The sequence below is a fragment of the Saccopteryx bilineata genome, chromosome 12 (genome assembly GCF_036850765.1).
Source record: "Saccopteryx bilineata isolate mSacBil1 chromosome 12, mSacBil1_pri_phased_curated, whole genome shotgun sequence".
Classification (NCBI taxonomy): Eukaryota; Metazoa; Chordata; class Mammalia; order Chiroptera; family Emballonuridae; genus Saccopteryx; species Saccopteryx bilineata.
In genome coordinates, this window is record NC_089501.1 from 8874735 (window position 1) to 8894888 (window position 20154).

Genomic DNA, 20154 nt, shown 5'->3' on the forward strand with positions numbered 1-20154 from the left:
AAAATTTTAATTTGATTTTATTTTAAATCATTTAAATTTAAATTTAAGTAGTCATATATGGCCACTATTCGATGACAGAAACTGAAACCTAATCTTATTTTTATAATGCCGGCTAACTTGATAGATTTGAATCTGATTTAATTATTCTGAGCTGCTCTTCTAATCTGCTATCAATACAACCGCGAACAATACAACCCCAAACAAGTTCCATGCATTTTTACCTTTATTATATCATCAAGTTCTGCAAGGGTCAGACGAGGCATTGTCAGAGAATCCCAAGATGTCCTCAGGGAGGCGTTCACCCCATCCACGTGTCCCCTTACTTTGTTGTGCTGTTTCTGTAGGAAGGAAGAACAAAGGAGAAAGAACATGGCTTTAGAGAAAGCATCAAGGAGGGCAGTCAATATCAATTTACTGTCTTTGCATCCAGACAGATCTGAGTTCTAATCTCAGCCCCACCACCTAACTGTTGTGCAACTTTGGGGAATTCTACCCACCAAATAGTCAGTTTTCTCATTTATGATATAAAGGTAACAAAGGAAGCCCCTTGGGAGCTTTGAAGCATGTAGTTGTGATTATTACTTAAAACATCATCATCATCTGAGTTAACACTTGATTCTTTTCTCCTTAAATGTAAAGTGGAACTATGAACACAGGATTGAACGTAAGCTCCATACTTGCAATAATTGGAAAATAAATTAATTGAAAAAAAATATCATGTGCTAACTTGGGGGCACAGATAGCTCATTTGGGTAGGAATAAAGCATATACAAAACAATTTTAATGTCTCTTATAAAATTTAAAATGGCCCTATTATCAAAGCACAAAATTGTGATCTTACTTTCTCTTACATTGAGCACATTACATTAGATGTTCAGAATTTTTGAGGAGGAAAGTTTCCCATTGCTAATATATTTTTTGATGAATGCTTTAATTTTCACCTTTCACCACTGAGCAGGATGTTGTGAATCTGAAGAAAAATATTATGGAACTTCAAATGAATTCAGAGTTTGAAAGCAACATAGAATGAAACTTTAGAGGAAAAAGTAAAAGACTCATTTTACAATCTGGGTACAAAAATGAGTTGAAGTTACTTTAGAAGTGGTAATTTAACTTGAGGTTGAACTATATAAGCTATAGTATAATCTAGGATATCCTAGAAACAATTTCAGAAGCCCAGATATAGTAAGACATACATTAAGACTTTCTAAGTTCATCTTAATGTCTTTATCACCTCCTGAGTTCTTTTCTGATTTAGTGAAAAGGAAGACAGAGTCCAAATATAATATATTGCTACATGGGAAGATAAAGGTCTGGGGACAGAAAAGAAGCTCATTTAAACATCCTCTTAATGCAAGAACATTAAAACAAAATCAATTTCCCCTCACTATCTATTAAGCTTAATAACACAATGTGACTATCTGGAGTTAATTATACTTATCTCCTAAGGGAAAAGTAGTTATACAGCCCTGCACAAAAGGAGTATTTTAAATTATATATATAAGGAAGGGAGGTGGGATAAGGTTGGTATTATTTAGCTCTCTCAGAGAAATTTTCTTTTTACAGAGTGAGATATGACCCCATCTGGAAGCCCTTGAGTCTAAGCTGCCTTAGGGGAACACTGCTAACGCCCCGAAGTCATAGTCAAACTTCAAAGCCGTGTGTTCACAGCACTGCACGATAAACTGCAGTAGTTGGGAAATGATATGTTTCAAGTTAAAGGTTTTCCTCCACTTATCTTATAAAAAGCACAAGGGAATGCCCCCCCCCTTTTTTAGTATTTTTTCTTTTATTTATTTATTTTTTGTATTTTTCTGAGGATGGAGATGGGGAGGCAGTCAGACAGACTCCTGCATGCGCCTGACTGGGATCCACCTGGCATGCCTACCAGGGGGGAATGCTCTGCCCATCTGGGGTGTTGCTCTGTTACAACCGGAGCCATTCTAGTGACTGGGGCGGAGGCCATGGGGCCATCCTTAGTGTCCGGGGTGGCTTTGCTCCGGTGGAGCCTTGGCTGCGGGTGGGAGGAGAGAGACGAAGAGGAAGGAGAGGGGGAGGGGTGGAGAGGTAGATGGGCACTTCTCCTGTATGCTCTGGCCAGGAATCGAACCCGGGAATCCTGCACACCAGGCCAATGACTCTGACGGGTCTACCATATCATGCTTTTTACTTAAAAAAATAAATAAATTTACATTTCTTTTGAATGCTGATGAACAGGAGACACCAAATCTTTTTCGCCTGCAAACTACTACCTTCTTTATTAGATCTAGCTAATAACACTGTTTTGTCTTTTTCCAAATAGCTCCAGATATATGGAAAAGATTTATATAGGCGGATGGGGATCCTCAAACCCCTCAGCAAGATCTTCTGAGAATGGCTTTTAAGATACCTAGAGGCAGAAAAAGCCCAATAGAGATCAGGGGAACTACCAGCTTTTAGGATACACCCTTAAAGGCTCCAACGCCCCAAAGGGGTCTCATAGGATGCCATCTGGGTCCTGCTTCAATAGTGGAAAGGAAGGTCATTGAGCTAAAGCCTGCCAGGCTTACACGCCTCTGCTGTGAGGAAACAGGAACACTGGAAGGTGGGCTTCCCCCTCGCTCCTCTAAGGGAGGGTTCAGTCTCTTCCAGCCCTGCTCCAGCCACCTATGACCTAACCTTGCCCAGAAAGCTGGGGTTTGCCACTGAAGGCTGAAGGTGCCCAGGGCCGTCGGCCCCATCTATGACACTGTGGACAAGCCTAGGGTATTTCTTCCAAGAAGCAGGTAAACTGATCTCATTTGCACAAGGGCCACTTAATTATGTTTTGCCTGAATAGTCAGGTTTTTTATTCCTCCCTCAAAGATCTCTGTTGTGGGTGTTGATAGTCCTATTTTCTGCTGCTTTGCTTAATATATAGTGTTTCCTTTATCCCTCCTACCTCAATGCCCCACTCATATTTCAGGCTGGGACCTACTCCTAATTTAGAGCTCTCTTTCCTCCTTTTGCCAACTTCTATTATGAATTTACCTTTGCCACCCAGCTTAGTGTATCCCAAGGTTCTCTTTACCATGCCACAGTCACAGAGCTCCAGGGAAAAGTAACCTGGTCTCAACTTTCCAGGCAGAGGAGAACAGAAGCTCCATATTCACACATGCTGCAAATGGCTTTTTCCAGTCTACCTGAATCATTACCAGCTAGAAGCAGTGGTCACTGGGTCTTGGACATGAGCTGCAAAGTATAGAATGGAGACAACAATTCCAGTGCCATGTGGACTTTTCCTGTGGGGAACTTTCCTGGACTCCTGCTCCCTGTGACAGCTCCTAACAGACTGAACTGCGGTTGGGTTGCGTTTTGCAGGGATTTGGCATGGTGATGGGGCCAGCTTGGACTTGGTGAACATGTTAAGGACACTACTCTTTTATGGATTGCTGTATTGGCCAAGAGTTTGCTTAAAGGCTTTTAATCACTGTAAAAAAAAATAGAGGACTGGATGAAGAAGATGGGGCACATATACACCATGGTATACTATTCAGTTAGGAGAAATGATGACATCGGATCACTTACAGTGGAATGGTGGAGTCTTGGTAGCATTGTGCGGGGTGAAATAAGCCAATAAAAGCGAGACTAAGAGGCATGGACAGGAGTGTGGTGGTTACGGGGGGTGGGGGGAGGGTAGGAGGGAGAGGGGGAGGGGGAGGGGTACAGAGAGAACTGGATGGAGGGTGGCGGAGGACGATCTCTCTTCGGGTGATGGGTATGCAACAGAACTAAATGACAAGATAACCTGGAAATGTTTTCTTTGAATGTATGTACCCTGATTTATTGATGTCACCCCATTAAAATAAAAATTTATTTATTAAAAAAATGTTAGATAGAATGAATAAAATAAACTTTGAAACAAATAAAGATATTCCTACAGAAAGATGGTCAACTTGAACAAAAGAAAGTTTTGGAAAAAAATAATTATGAAAATGATATAATTAATGCTATTCTTCATGCTTCAGCATTCATTTCACATATGCAAAAAAAAAAAAAAAGTGTCCCAATTCTTAAAAAGAGTCCTGGAAAGGCAAAACTTTGGCTTATGAATATCTCTAAACAGGATTTTTTAGAGTATTTAATTAACTTTTGATATATAGAATCTTACATTCATCTGATGAAATTTTTTTAATTTTTTTATTTTTCTGAAGCTGGAAACGGGAGAGACAGTCAGACAAACTCCCGCATGCGCCCGACCGGGATCCACCCGGCAAGCCCACCAGGGGCGATGCTCTGCCCACCAGGGGGCGATGCTCTGCCCCTCCGGGGCATCGCTCTGTTGCGACCAGAGCCACTCCAGCGTCTGAGGCAGAGGCCAAGGAGCCATCCCCAGCTCCCGGGCCATCTTTGCTCCAATGGAGCCTCGGCTGCGGGAGGGGAAGAGAGAGACAGAGAGGAAGGAGAGGGGGAAGGGTGGAGAAGCAGATGGGTGCTTCTCCTATGTGCCCTGGCCGGGAATCGAACCCGGGACTTCTGCATACCAGGCTGACGCTCTACCACTGAGCCAACCGGCCAGGGCCCATCTGACGAAAATTTTTATCATGCTGTTACCTTTTGGTGTTGGGAGTAAGATAGTGAAATAAATATGTATAGTTGTGTAGCTACCGTTGGCACACATCAAAATGATTTTTTTTTTTGGTTTTGTATAAAGACTGGAATTTTGGTGTTACCATAATTAAAATATTTTATACTTAAGTTGAGTGGGGGAGACAGACCCATTAACAGATGGTCACAATACAGAAAGAGATGAGCACGGGCTCACTGCAGGATTGCCTGCTAGTCTGCAAGGCGGGAAGGCTTCCTTGAGGCGGTGATACCTGGGGTTTTGCAGGTAAGGGAGGACGGAAGTCTGATTTTCAGTCATATGGGATTATTGGTAAGGGGACGGAGCCTGAACTGAAGAGGAGTGGCTGAGGAGGCTGCAAGGCTCACTGGAGAGGCTTCTGTCTGTATGCACACGAAACACCGCAGACTGTCTAGTGCCTTTCAATGCTTTCAACCATGAACCACAGTAAAACATGTATGTTATGCTGCAATGCAGTAAACACACATAACTAAAGTAGAGATATGATGAAACCATACTTTACTATAGTATGGTTTCGTACTTGAATATTTTCCTATTCTATTTCTTTTTTTCCTTCTTCTTTTTAAAAAAATATTGTTTACAGCATTCAAAACTAATTTTATAATTCACTAAATCAGCAATTTTCAACCGGTAATTGCAAGAGGCACCTTGATGTGCTACAAGAATTATTAAAACATGCAATACTTGACTATTAGTCAGGGGCACTGACCTCTTTTCCCTTAGATTGTCAAAAAAAAAAAAAAAAGACAACAGCCAAAATAACAATAACTGTACAGAGTGAATGAATCAAAATTATACCTATTTTTTTTATCAGATTGGCAAAAAATAGTAATTTTGAGTGCCATGAGATGAAAAAGGTTGAAAATCAAGCTGTAGTGTTTTCAAGCTATAGTGTTCAAGGCACTGCTATAGGTAGTAAGAGAAAATGAAGGCTCTTAGTAAGACCAAAAGGTAATGGTCAATGACTTAGGTAGGCCACTCTGACTGGATGAGGAGGAGGGGCTGGAAGAGAGCAAAAGTAGAGGAGAGAGAGCAGGAGGCTGTTTTGGTTGAGAAATGAAGGCCCACACTGGAGAAGTTATAGAGACATAGAAAAGAGAATAGAGCTAAAAGTATTCTGATGATAAAATTAGCAGGAACCTGTGGTTGACGAGATGTGGGAGGTGGGAATGAGGGGAAATTCAAGGAGAAGGCTGAGTTCCACTAACTCTCTTGAAATCTGCTTGAAGAAATGTGTTACACTTATAATTTTGCTTAACAAATAATGTTATCCTGACCATTATTATTCTAAAAAATATTGACTAAGGGATCGCTGTTATTAGAAAATGGTGGTGAAAGATGTAATTCGCTCTTAATTAAGACATTTTACAAGGACTTACTGAGAAGTAGCGGTGACTGAAAATCAGGGTGGAGAGCCGGATTTTAGTTGATTTTGCCAACCATAATAATAAGCATTACTGAATGAATGAATTTGCTCATAGTTGTTTCCTGTTTTTTTACTCTGATACTTATAAGTATGTTCAAAGATGTACGTGTCTTCCTATTAGCTGACTCCTCTCGGTGGTGTGGCTGTGAGTGCATGTATTGCTTCGAGCACACGTGGTCACAGAAGTTCTCACCCATGGAGCTGTGGGCATGCACAAACCCTGGCCTCATAGAGATAACGGCTTCATAGGGATAAAAGCTCTGGACATATTTGGGATTTTCCTCTCCTCTTTGTATTTGCATGACCTTGTCTTGAAGTAGACTACCTATATCTGCAGCTGCTGATTGGCCAGGCTGTGAGATTTACTTATGCCTTTCCAAAAATTACATATATCTTTACAGACATGGTTCTGGGTTGCTCTGGTGTTCTAGTTCTCTCAGTATATAAAAAAGTTAAGCATAGGAATAGTGCAATATTTACTCACTTGCTAGAGCAACACATTCATATATACAGAGCCAAGCACCAAGAACAATTTCATTTTTATCAATGCAAAAGCTAAAGAAATCTAAAGGTTTCAACTTGATTTGAGTTATACATTAGCAAATTACAGTGGCAATAAAATGTGCAAATATTATTTTTAAAATATGAATTTAAATGTAACAGTATTTAAAAAATTGTATACCAACTGTACCCTTTTGATATAACTTTGTGTTGTTTATGCCTAAACCACATTTACAGTTAGAGTGTCCACTGTACCTCGTGGTCCCGCTGCCTGGCTGCCGTGGCTCTGTTCATGTCTTCCGCATCCCTGACATGGTCCAGAGCCTGGTCCAGTGATTCCTGGAGGTCTAACAACTTAGCATTGTAGTCGTCCAGCTGCTCCAGGACCACAGGAAACAGAGAGCGGGTATCATTGTACAGCCGCTGCCAACTTTCAGCCTGGCTCAACACTGGAAAAAAACGACATGAAAAGTCAGTCTGGGCTTCTCCTGTTTCCTCCCATTGTATCCAGCATTTAGCAGAGATGCAAACATGTCAGGCTATGCCTTCTTTAGCAATAGAGATTGACGGTGTTGTTCACAAAATAAACCCATGTTTTATATTTGAAGTAAAAAACCCCAAAAAACTATTTTGTAGGGTTTGAGAGCCCCTGGGTAGCAGTCAGCCAAAAGACTGGTTTGATTAGTTTTCCTATTGAGATTATGTTTTATATGAAAATCAACATTATACTATGTTTGTTATTACTCAGACTATTCCTAAATTTACTATATAAAGGGGATTTGAATATATTATAGTTTTACTATTAATATAACCAAAATTATCTTGTTTGTTACTGACAAATGATGTTTACAACCACTCATTTTCCATATTCTCTCCAGTCAACAGTTTCTAGTTAGCTCCTTTAAGTCAATCCTAAATCATTATTTTGGGCGGAAAGAAGATTAAATGGTAATGGTATTATCTCAAACTTTGTATGGGTCTTAGTTCTCTGATCAGTGTTACATGCATTGACTGTGTGCCTTAATTTCATTTTTCCTCCAGGGAATAGCAGTCTGTCTTGTTCAGGTTTTGTATTTTCTTTCATCACCATGAGCAGAAGACACAACTTCACGGCTGAGTAAAGAAAGTGGTTGAAAATGCCTTCACTAGGTGGAAGGCAGCTAAGTGGGAGATGTGACTGGTCCCATTTCCTCGGGGAGGTCTTGTTAAATTCCAAAAAAGGCAAGGAGCACGGAAGCATCCGGCTTTGACATCAGAGCTGCATCCTTCCCCCTTCTTCATCCTGACTCAGAAATGAGGCCCAAGATTCTACCTTGGTTTTACCGTTTCTATGACTTTATATGTTTGCTATCATAAGATGTCTTGTGTCAAGTATATTTTTGTCCTAGAGTGTTCACATTGTTAATAAAAATTGATAGTAATGATTGTAGGAAAATTATCTAGTATATGTGTTCCTAATTCTTTTGTGCTACAGGGCCCTTTGTAATATAGTAAAACCCTCAGCCCCCTCTTATAATGTTTATTAAAATAAAATACAAAGAATTAAAAAGGAGACCAACATATTAAAAAATCAATTGGTAATATAATAATGCAAATGCTTCATTTCTTTTTGTTTGTTTTAGAAGGAAGACAGACAGACAGACAGGAAGGGAGAGAAATGAGAATCATCAATTCTTTGTTGCATCACTTTAGTTGCTCATTGATTGCTTTCTCATATGTGCCTTTACCAGGGGGCTACAGCTGAGCAAGTGACCCCTTGCTCAAGCCAGCGACCTTGGACTCAAGCCAGTGACCTTAGGCTTCAAGCCAGTGACCATGGGGTCATGTCTGTGACCCCATATCAAGCTGGCAATCCTAGGCTCAAGCTGGATGAGCCCATGCTCAAGCCAGAGACCTTGACATTTAAAACCTGGGTCCTCAGCGTCCCAGGCTGAAGCACTATTCACTGCACCACTGCCTGGTCAGGCTAAGTGCTTCTTAATTAATGCATTAAATAAGATTTAGAGGTGGAAATAATAACTGAATTATTGATGAACTTAATGTTTGAGATGACAGCAACAGTTAAAATACAATATGCAGACCTATGGTTCCTTTTGTTGATTATGTAGATTAAATGAACACAAATGCTTTGCAACTCTTCCCAACAAGAGTGGAGTCAATTTCCTCATCTCTTGAATCTGAGCTGGTCTTGACCAAAAGAAAGGATATGGCATTGTTGGGTTCCACAGCTACACATCAGGAGACCTTATACTTTCCATTCTTGCCCTCTTGGAAGGCTTACGCTAACTTTTGTAAGGTTAAGGACATGGAGGGAGAGGCCCAGCCATCTCAGCTAAGACCCCAGACAAGTGAGTGAACTCAACCATGCCATGTGGAGCAGAGATGAGTTGTCCAGATTGAGTCTAGCCCAAGTTGCCAAGCCATGAAATCATGAGCAAATACATGATTATTGTTTTAAATGACTATGTTTGGGTGGATGGTGAACAGTGATTGATAACTGATATAGGAACCAACTCAGAAGTTTGCTAATACTGTACTATTGTGATTTGATGTCTACATGCATCATTAAAGGAAATATTAAATTCCCATCGAGGTTAAAAGTCATTAGAAGTCATTCATGGACCTCAAAACATGAATGTTGCTGATCTTATAGCTTCACTGGTTTCTCAACATAATTTTCCTTTCTTTAATTCTGGGAACTGGTTTTCATTAGCCTGCCTTCCCTGTTTTATATATTTTTACCACTGCTAAGTCCCTATTTCTTCTCCTCAGAAGATTCCTTGTGGAAGCTCAGATGTTTCTCAAAAGCTTAAGGTTGGGTCTGGATCTAAAAAATCATGGTCATATAGTCATGTTGTGCTAAATGATTCTCTGAGGCCATGTAACAAGTTCTAAACTTCTCTGAATATTGGGTATTGGTTATTTTGACCAAATATTGCCCTGTATCTCATTGTCCTTTCCTGGACCCACAAAGAAGGCAAATACATGCTGGACTTTAGGAATTAAATGCACCTACATTCATAGGCTTCATCTGCCTCTTCATCCACAAGGTCCCGTTGAGTGAGGAATGGTTGACGGCTTCTAATTTCCTCCAGCATCTTCTGGGCCAACATAAGCTTCTCTGAGATTTCTTCAGGGCTAAGCTCCTGTTCCTCCCCATAATAGAGCATCTTGTTGTTGATCTCTGAAAAAAAGGACATAATGAGAGAAGGCAGCAGGGAGAGAGGACTGGGTGTTTTACAGTGATGCCATTGAAAATGGGCGAGTGAAGGCAAAGGGCAGGCTGGTCCTTGAATGGAAAGAGAGACTCATTGAAAGATGGCATACTGATGTTCACACTGCAAATACTGATGTCAGCATCTGAGTCCAACATTTATTCCCGGGAGAAGTAAAATCTGAGAAAATCACTCCTCTTTGCTTCCCATTTAGTGTCTTCAGAATGGGAACAGGATTAATTCAAAATCTGCCCTGATGTCTGGTTTCCATAGTGATTCAATAATGTTAATATTTAAGGCACAAAAATCTGGGGTCTTTGATCAACCTTTTATATAAAATATGTAACTTGGAGGAAATGTTGTATCTCCTGGCTTATATAAGATGCACTGGAGATATTAATTGTATGTTAGATAAGGATTTATCAAGATTTTAAGCCAAAATGAAAGGATACTGTAGTTGTTCAAGTGAGTCACTCACATTGTTCTACAAACTAGATATAATATAAAGGCTTGTAAATTATTTTCCATATGCATTTTTTACAATTGCTATTTGCCTTCTGTAGTATGACTCTCAAGATTGTGACATTTTGACTCTGGGTCATTTTCACCTCATGTCCAAAAGTAGGATGAAGAATTTTAGAACTGGAAGGACTGTTGAGGTTCAAAGGGATTAGATGAGTTGTTTAAATACTAGCAAAGCTGAGAAGTTCTCTGACTCCTCATTTCTTCCATCCAGGTACTAACCAGACCCAACCGTGCCTAGCTTCTAAGATCAGACAAACTCGGGTGTATTCAAAGCTGTATGGCCATAGACTCTGATTCCCTGTTTCTACTACATATGATCTGATGAAAGTTATGCAACTGCAACCTTGTCTTAATGCACCTCCGAGAGGAAGCATTCTATCTTCGCGGCATAAATGAAATTGTGTGTCTGTGGTTTACTATGATCTATGCAGTTAGCCAGACAAACACTGGTGTCACATAAATCATACCAAATAAGGGCTTGTTTTTTATATGGCTAGTAACTTGAAGGTCATCAGTAGTTATTTTAGAGATGGTTGGGAACAGGAATGACACATTGTTGGTGTTGTGCAGCATTCTTGAATTGTGAAGGAAGGGAGACAAATGAAGAAAGAGGTTTTAATGCTAGAAATACTACTGAGAGTTATAGGGATACCAAGATATTCTAAAAAAATACTATTAAAGGGATCGAACATTCAGTTTTTAAGAAAGCCTAAAACACTAACTCCTGAAATAAACTAAACATAGATTTTTTCCCCCCTTACAAATAGCACTTGCAGGGCTAAATTCCTTGGCTTTTGGATAAAGACATTATATTTACAATTCTGGTCTGTTTTATTTTAGCCACCTCTGGTAGAGATTAGAAAAAGAAAATGTAGACAATAGCATTTTTGCCTTTGGTCTTCAGAGACTGTTTATACATTATTATATACAAGTAAAAACTGATGGAACCATTTACATTTTTTTGGTAATTTTTTTTCATCTTTGCTTATGCTTAAAGGGCCAAATAAGAGGGTTTAGATACTTTCTTAATTAAATACTTTAGAATAAAAATTTGAGTTACAGAAGCAAAGGCAATTTTTTTTCTCTGAATAGTTTACTAGGATGCTGGCTTTATTTGCTGCCTGGAGGGACATTCATTTCTTAATTAGATGAGGTTAACTAATTTAGGTTCAATTTTACTTTTAGAACAAATCAATAGTAACTCTAGAATGTTATAGAAAAAGAGTATTTTATTGGTAGATGCAAAAGCACGCAATAATGAGGAAGGGAGAGGGAAGTGTTGCAAATGCATGCTGTTTGTTTTTATTGTGCATTATGGGCACCAAAGGAAATACAGCAAATGATTAATATTGACTTGATATATCCATTTTCTTGGACTATGCCCCCTATACCTCAATATAAAGATATGACTTTCCCGCTGTGGGTCCCTTTATTGCCATGGTGCTCTGAGATGTACTTGATGTTGTCATCTAGCTCTTAATATATATATATATAGATAATATAATAAAAACTATGGAAAGACATGTATTCTTTCCTAGCAGACTGTAACCCAAGGAATTTCTCTTTATCTTAGAACAAACAAAATTGCCTGCTTCCTGTTAATAAATGAAGGCTGGTTTTCAATGCGCTATTAAGATAGTTGGAAGTTAGAGCACAAATAAGCAAGCCTTTAAGGGAGAAGGCAAAAGTGACAACCAAGCTATTGGGCAAAGAAATCTCACACACACACCCCCACCCCCAACCAAATTTTCTTCTGGATTAGGGACCGGAGCATTTTGTATGCTTGGCTTTTGGGAAAGAGCATTAGAGACAGCTCAGGATGTTTTGGGTGAGTTTAGTGCCACTTTAAAGGCAGTACTTTTGCTTCAAACATCAAGGGAAAACATGAATCCTATTCAATGATTGCATCTTAGAGACACCATAGCATGCAATTTCCCATGCCAAAGATATTTTGGCATTCCACTTCTGTAAAAGGCCTGGAAAGTGAGTGATTTTGTACTATTCGTTCTTGAAAATTTACAGATCATAAGTAAGGATGAATGTTCAGAAATCCCAGATAAACAACCTTAAAATGCAGACCTTATAGAAGTTTAAATCTATAACACTACCAACGGTTCTTGGCATAATCGTAGGCACTAACAGTAAGTATTATTTTTTATTGCTGTTAATAACAAGAATGATTCGTTGCCATTAAGCTGAACCAGAAGAGGACATATTTACCTTGGATTTTATCCCTCATGTCATGGGCTTGCTCCACAAGCTGAGTTGCATGGTTAATGGTATCCATACTTTCCTTCTGAGCCAGTTGGCTCTTTCTTGAGGCTTGGCTTTCCTATAAATAATTCGTGTAAACACTAGATTAAATTTACGAGAAGGGAATGTTGTATATGTGTATGTGGGGGTGGGTAGGCATAATGTATTTCATAAACATAAAATTCTCTGACACATGAAAGTTCTATAACATATAAATGGTCTCAGAAACCATGCATGGAGGCTGACATAATGACTGGCTTTAGGGTTACAGAATCCTATAAAACCAGATGCCATTCCTCTGCCATCAGTCACAGCTCGACCCAAACCAACTAGCCTTTAGAGGTAATTTACCCTTTGAATTTTTACTATATCTTAAGATGCCAGCCTAGGAAATTTTCCATGTCTGCTGATCAATCTGATGTTGTGCTGCCTAAAGAGCTTAAATCTTCAAAGGGAAAACTGCCGAGAAAGTAGGCAGATCTTGAAATGCTCCATGCATCCCATGGCTCTTGGGTGGTCCAACCACTGGTGAAACGGAATTACCACAGAAGAGGATTACGCTCACTGGGCGAAATGCCTCTTCAGTGGTGCACTCCCGAGTCCCATCCGCAGCGGTGGCACTTGTGTACAAATAACCGTTCGAGCAGATTTGGCTCAGAGTGAATGGAGCTCTTCTCTGAGAAGCTGACTCTATTCTCTCAAGTTGGGAATTTCTGTTTCAGAGTTCCCATACTATATTTGTTAAAATGAAATCCCAACTGAAATGCGGCTTCTGAAGAGAGGTAGTGCGGTGGTGCATGTGTATGTGTGTGTTTCTCTGTGTGTGTTAAGACAGAAACTGATCTAAGAAATGTTCAAGGCCAGGACTCTGGCCTCTATGCAAGGCATGGGGGATGTGTACTTTCTTTTGGCATTAGAAAGATGGACTTGTGCATTTAAGAAGAAGACTTCTTTAGTTTGGCACATTGATAGATGCCCACTTGCTTCATCTGGTGGGATTCTTTTTTGTGTATTTTGGGTGGAGATTGACTCAGCTCTATCACAAAGGGCTATAGTACCTGAATGCCACACAGAGTGCTGACAGACCCATTGCACAGTTTCCCCAGGAAAAGGAAGTAGACGCTTCAGACTTCTCTCCTTTTGTCCAGTGTCTCAGCCAGAGGATTATACCATGATTTTACCTGGATTGTTTTTACATTTGCCAGGCATAACCCAAGCAAGCGGCCCATAGTCACAGAAGAGAATGCAAAAACCGTATCATAGCAAACATAAGCCCTAGAGACTTTTCACTGGGCAAGTCTGGAACGCCCTCCCCACAAAGCTCCCTGTGCAGCAATAACACAGCATCAGCCCCTTCCCCAAACAGTGGGCTCTCTGCTTGGACAAGGCATTCTGAGTCGGTGCTGTCCTTCATCCAATTCCCGTCCTCTTCCTCGCTTGTTCTAATGCTTTCCAGTGACTCAAAATCTGTGGTCATTTTAAAATTAGATGATGCAAAAAAGATGAATATTATTCTTGATGTCACCTCTCCTCGCTTTTCAAAAATACAAACCCAGTCATTTTATCAAGTTTAAATTGAGTTGTATTTGTAGAGCACAATATCATACTTTTTTACTTTGGTTTCATCCTTGAAGGGAAGATGCTATTGTTAGTAATGTGTTCATTTAACTTATGGAAACTTTGAATTGAGGCATGAAAGGCAGCTGGAGGATGTCAGCTTTCTAAGAAAACTTCTTTCTGATAAACACCAGGGGGCGCTTATTTATTTTTAACAAAAGAATCTGTGGAAAAGCAGAACATGCATTACCTTAAATTGAAAAATTACTGGCTATAATATATAGTAATGCTTATGTGACTGTTATATTTTTTTCTATAGCTTTGCTATGGAAGGAAACTAATGGTATAAGTACACAGTAAAACAGGCACACCTTGCTTTAAGAAAAGCTGAAATTTAAAACTTATCTCACAACTGTGAATCAGTTAATGGTTTACACTGCAAATGGAGCAATCACTGCCTCACCAAAACAGTGAACATCCTTGTACATATTTTATATAAAAAGTGGCAAGAAGTTTTTGTCACAGAGTGCATAAAGAGGAATGTACCTAGAATACTAATGTTTTAAAAATATCAACCAGATTGAGGATGATAATCGAATCTATCGGGGATGATCATATATTCTGTTTAAATGAGGACACTTCTGGGAGTGAATGGGGGAACTTCTAGTACTCACTCTGGGAGATAAGAATCAAAGGGACAGTCTTGAACAAAACAATAGTAGGAATACTGGAGTGCCATTTCAGAATCTGTTCAGTGATATCTACTTCTTTGGGTTTGCTTATTTCCTAAACATTAAGACTTCCAAATACCTTTCCAGCCTTGATCTCTTCCCTGAACAACAGATTCGAATCTCTAACTGCCGTCAGAGCAACTGCAGATGCTTCATCCCTAAACTGTCCAGGATAATCCATTCTCTATTTTTAGTCTTAGTTAGCCATTTCTCCAAACCCAAGCTTTCCTCCTGTTTATCTTAATATTCAATTGATTACCAAATTATTTTTTTTCACTTGCTGTTCTGGCCCTCTTCCTGTTTCCCATTTCACATTCTCACTTGATTCTTGTTCATTGCAATTCTTCTCAAATGAAGACAAGGTAGCAATCAACCACTCTTGTTTAATTACTGTGGCAGTCTCCTAATTTGTGTTCCTATCTTCAGAGTCTTTACTACCCAATCTCTATCACCTTTACTGAGGAGGAGTGTTTCTGAAATCCCAAATCTGATCAGCTCATTGTTTTTATTTATTTGTTTTATTTTTATTTTCTTTACTGAGAGGCAGGGAGGCAGAGAGACAGACTCCTGCATGTGCCCTGACCAGGATTCACCCGGCAATCCCCATCTGGGGCTGATTCTCTGCTCATTTGGGCCACTCCATTGCTTGGCAACTGAGCTATTTTAGTGCCTGAAGAGAGGCCCTCGAGCCATACTCAGTGCTCAGGGCCAACTTACTCAAACTGTTTAAGCCATGGCTGCAGGAGGGAAAGAGAGAAAGAGAGAGAAAGAGAAGGGGTAGGGTGGAGAAGCAGATAGTCGCTTCTTCTGTGTGCTCTGACCAGAAATTGAATACGGGACTTTTACATGCCAAGTCAATGCTCTACCACTGAGCTAACTGGCCAGGGCAGCTCCTTGTTTTTAAGTAAATGTTTTAATGTTTTCCAAAGTCCACAGGATGAAATTCATGTTCCCAGCATTGCGGGCAAGGTTTTTCTTGGTCTGGCCTCTGAGAACTTATCATTATTTTCTGCTCCTTGTCTTGTAATTAATCTTCTAGAAGGCCAAGGCCAAAGTTTGTCCAGTCGCCAAAATACAAAGTGTTGCTTTACATCTCTGCTTTGTGGTAATTTTCCCTTGCTTGGACATACTTGATAAACTCCTAGCCATTTTTCAATGCATGGGTCAATGCTCATTTTCTCTGAGAAGTCTTCCATAAAGTATCCCTGTTAAAACATTTGTTTCTTCCTTAGAGATATCTCTTTAGGCTGTATCATATATCATATCTTTTTTTTTTTTTTTTTTTTTACAGAGACAGGGAAAGAGTCAGACAGGGACAGACAGACAGAAACGGAGAGATGAGAAGCATCAATCATTAGTTTTTCGTTGCGCATTGCGACACCTTAGTTGCTCATTGATTGCTTTCTCATATGTGCCTTGACCGCAGGCCTTCAGCAGACTGAGTAACCCCTTGCTCCAGCCAGCGACCTTGGGTCCAAGCTGGTGAGCTTTTGCTCAAACCAAATGAGCCCGCGCTCAAGCTGGTGACCTCGGGGTCTCGAACCTGGGTCCTCCGCGTCCCAGTCCCACGCTCTATCCACTGCGCCACCGCCTGGTCAGGCTGTATCATATCTTGATTATTGAATATTGTTATAATTTTTTTACATGCCTGTTTTCCTCATTAGACTGTGAGCTCTTTGAGAGCAGGAGTCTTATTATATTCATTTTAGTATCTCTAGCACCTAGCACAATAACCGTTATATGTCAGATATTGAACAATGTTTTTGGAATTGAAACATATTTTTATTTTCTGTCCTGCGTTTTTGTCAGGATAAGAAATGAGACTCAGATGCTTTTGATGTGTGGAGGTGACCAACTTTCCTTTCAGTCCTAAAGACCTCTTTTCATCAAATGCATGGGCACCTTTTAGGGGATTCCCAGAATAAGGGGTGGGAAAGGGTATAAGATTTCCTAAAAAAGGGCTAGAGAATTTGGATATGGATGTTGGGACAAAACCAGTAACTTCAGGTTAATGTAAATGGTGAGATTTGGGTTATATGAGATTTATGTGGCAGATCATTTGCATACAGAGGTATTTTCAAGTTCAAGAGGCAATATTAATGTGATTTTTATCACTGTGGGAACCTACACCGAAATCTTTCACTCTATTTAAAGCTAAACATTAGTTTCTTTCTTTTCTTTTTTCTTTTTTATATTTTTCCAAAGTTAGAAGCAGGGAGGCAGTCAGACAGACTCCTGCATGCGCCTGACTGGGATCCACCCGGCATGCCCACCAGGGGGCAATGCTTTGCCCATCTGGGGCGTTGCTCTGCTGCTACCAGAGGCATTCTACTGCCTGAGGCGGAGGCCACAGAGCCATCCTCAGTGCCCGGGACAACTTTGCTCCAATGGAGCCTTGGCTGCAGGAGGGGAAGAGAGAGAGAGAAAGGAGAGGGAGAAGGGTGGAGAAGCAGATGTGCACTTCTCCTGTGTGCCCTGACCAGGATCAAACCCGGACTTCCACACGGCTGACACTCTACCGCCAGGGCCAGTTTCTTTCTTAATAGAAAGCTTTCTAAAACAATACTTTTCTTAAATCATTCTTAGAATCAATTATGGACTCTCCTAAACTAAGAGCTTGAGGATGCTTGAGAAGTCCTTATGATAAACTCTGGGCATTTATTTTGAAATGTTTCAGCAGGATCTTGTCAGTAAGAATGGAAACAGCTGTGTGAATGCTACCATCCACCTCCCGCTTTGGTGGTGTGTTCTTGCTGTCGAGGAGTCTTTTCTACTGGGATGTTATTTTCAAGCTTGCATTATTTATCCCCAGGAAAGCCTGCCTGCATCTGACTTACAGCAAAAATAGGAAAACTACACAACAAAATGATCTGTAACTCTGTCTGAAGAACTGATCTTGTTGAAAACATTCCCTCAAGAGTTGAGGCACTTTCTTGGTATTTCCTTTGAAATTTAAAAGATCTCACTGCTTTTCAAATGCTGGTACTTGGATTAATTTGCAGCATCACATGGGAAGCAAGGACAATTTTTGTATGCATTTCAAAGTCATTCAATCTTCCAAGGGTCCAATTAGAGTAAGTAACATTTTTAGAAGCTTAATCTCTTAAAAGTTTAAGAGCTCCAAGCTCAAAAGAGATTATCAGAATTATTTTAACCTTTATTTTTATAGAAAGTGTGAACTGTTTTTGAAAGGCACTTCAACAGTTTATGTCAAACAGCAGTATAAGAAAGCAGAAATTCCAGAGTGCTTTAGGCAGTACTGGTGGGGCATAGTAAGGGGGACAATTTGTTAAACACTTTAATATGTTAAATATGGTGCCTTGTGGCTTAGTCGTGTTTTTATTACTATAGAAGATGGAGATTTTTCCACTGGGGTCTTGGAGAATGTATTTGATAGTTTCTTGCATTGACTCTGCTCAAGTTTTAATGCTTTTCTAGTTAATTTCTGAAAGCTTTTACAAGTCATATTGCCCTCAATATTTTTCTTAGTTTCATTGACTTTTCCATTTATTTAGCTGTTTTACTGAGTATTTGAAATTGTATCTTGTCAAATCTATTGTATCTTTTTATTGTAATTTCTCATACTATATTAAATGTATTGTTATTTCCTTTCAAGAATTAATATTTCTTTCTATTTTGTTGTGAATTAGATATTTATTTATTTATTTATTTATTTCATTTTTCTGAAGCTGGAAACAGGGAGAGACAGTCAGACAGACTCCCGCATGCGCCCGACCGGGATCCACCCGGCACGCCCACCATGGGGCGAAGCTCTGCCCACCAGGGGGTGATGCTCTGCCCATCCTGGGCGTCGCCATGTTGCGACCAGAGCCACTCTAGCACCTGAGGCAGAGGCCACAGAGCCATCCCCAGCGCCCGGGCCATCTTTGCTCCAATGGAGCCTTGGCTGCGGGAGGGGAAGAGAGAGATAGAGAGGAAGGCGCGGCGGAGGGGTGGAGAAGCAAATGGGCGCTTCTCCTGTGTGCCCTGGCCGGGAATCGAACCCGGGTCCTCCGCACGCTAGGCCGACGCTCTACCGCTGAGCCAACCGGCCAGGGCTGAATTAGATATTTAAACTCAAGTCTTTAATCTGTTTGGAATTTTATGGTATATACAATATATATATATATATAAATATTGATCGACTTACGACCTATGCAACTTATGACCATTTGACTTTACGACCACAATCGCTAGCCACGACTGCTCCATGTCTGGTAGCACAAGCGTTGCCCAGTTGGGCGTACGACAGTGCGGACCAGCTTCCGGCAGCACTACCATCTCCGCATGCACCATTTCAACTGTTATCCCAGACTCGGTACAGCAATTTGTGTTTTGTGTCTTGGATATTTTTCATTGAACCCCTCCCAAGATGTCTACCAAGAGGAAATTTTCTTTGCAAATATTAAACCAGTTGTACTGGTAATGTAGTGTTTTACTTAAACCTGACGAATGTAGAAATAAGAAACAAAATGGTGTAGAGATGATACAAATGGCATAAAATGAACAAAGAAAATTATGATATATAATAATAATGAAAGAAAATTGTGATAAAATATGACTTAAAGATTTTTATAACATCATTTCACAGTACTGTACATATAGCCTACTCAGCTTATGACCAAATTACGTTACGACTGGTCTGTCGGAACCAATAGTGGTCTTAAGTCGAGCACTAGCTGTATATTTGTGCCAAAGTGCAAAACGGCTTTCTCAGCACAATTCCTCTTCTTCCCTTTTATAATATTCTATAAAGTAAAGCTTATTTCTGGATGCTGTTACTCTTAGTCACAGAATGCTAAGGCAAACAGCTGAATGACTATCCTAATTGAAACATATATCAACCATATTAACCAGCAGTGAAAGTGAATATAAAGAAAGTTCCCCATAAAACTCAGTTTTTCAAGGAAACCAGTCAGGATAGGAAGAAGCTAGTAGAGACCGAGTATACCCTTGATTTATTTTAAGGTACCTGAGTCACCACATATTTTCTGAGCTGTTAAGCCTCCGTTGTTTGTGACTAGCTCGGCTCACACCAGCTAAATCCCTTCTCTGAAGGCAGTCCCAGAAACTGAACACATACCCTTTCAGCTAATTCATCCACATCAGACAGAAGGCTTTTCATTGTATTCTCAGCATTGTTGATTTGTATCTTTCTTAAGACATACTGGCTTTCTCTTTCAGACAATTTTGACTGTGGAGAAAAATGTTTTGAAAATAATCAGTCGATGCACATAACAGATTTATAAACATCAACACAAAATTCTCATAGTGTTAGAGGACTCAGAGTAGAACGGAAGCCTCTGTTCCCAAAACAGTGGGGTCTGGGGTCTATTGCAG

The 20154-nt window shown here is 40.0% G+C and overlaps 1 protein-coding gene and 1 non-coding gene across 7 annotated transcripts in view; both read right to left on the reverse strand.

The window, feature by feature from the left end:
- The window catches only part of LAMA4 (laminin subunit alpha 4), a 178350-nt gene that overhangs the window by 63450 nt on the left and 94746 nt on the right, over positions 1-20154 (reverse strand). For all 6 annotated transcript variants that reach the window (XM_066247939.1, XM_066247941.1, XM_066247940.1 and 3 more), the window contains 5 exons: positions 19898-20008; positions 12494-12605; positions 9550-9717; positions 6789-6982; positions 222-338 (listed from right to left, as the gene is read on the reverse strand). In XM_066247939.1, coding sequence (XP_066104036.1) covers positions 222-338; positions 6789-6982; positions 9550-9717; positions 12494-12605; positions 19898-20008 — 702 coding nt within the window. The remainder of the gene's footprint in view (positions 1-221; positions 339-6788; positions 6983-9549; positions 9718-12493; positions 12606-19897; positions 20009-20154) is intronic.
- Positions 4465-4540, reverse strand: TRNAT-GGU (transfer RNA threonine (anticodon GGU)). Its single transcript has one exon. It is a non-coding gene; the product is annotated as a tRNA-Thr (tRNA).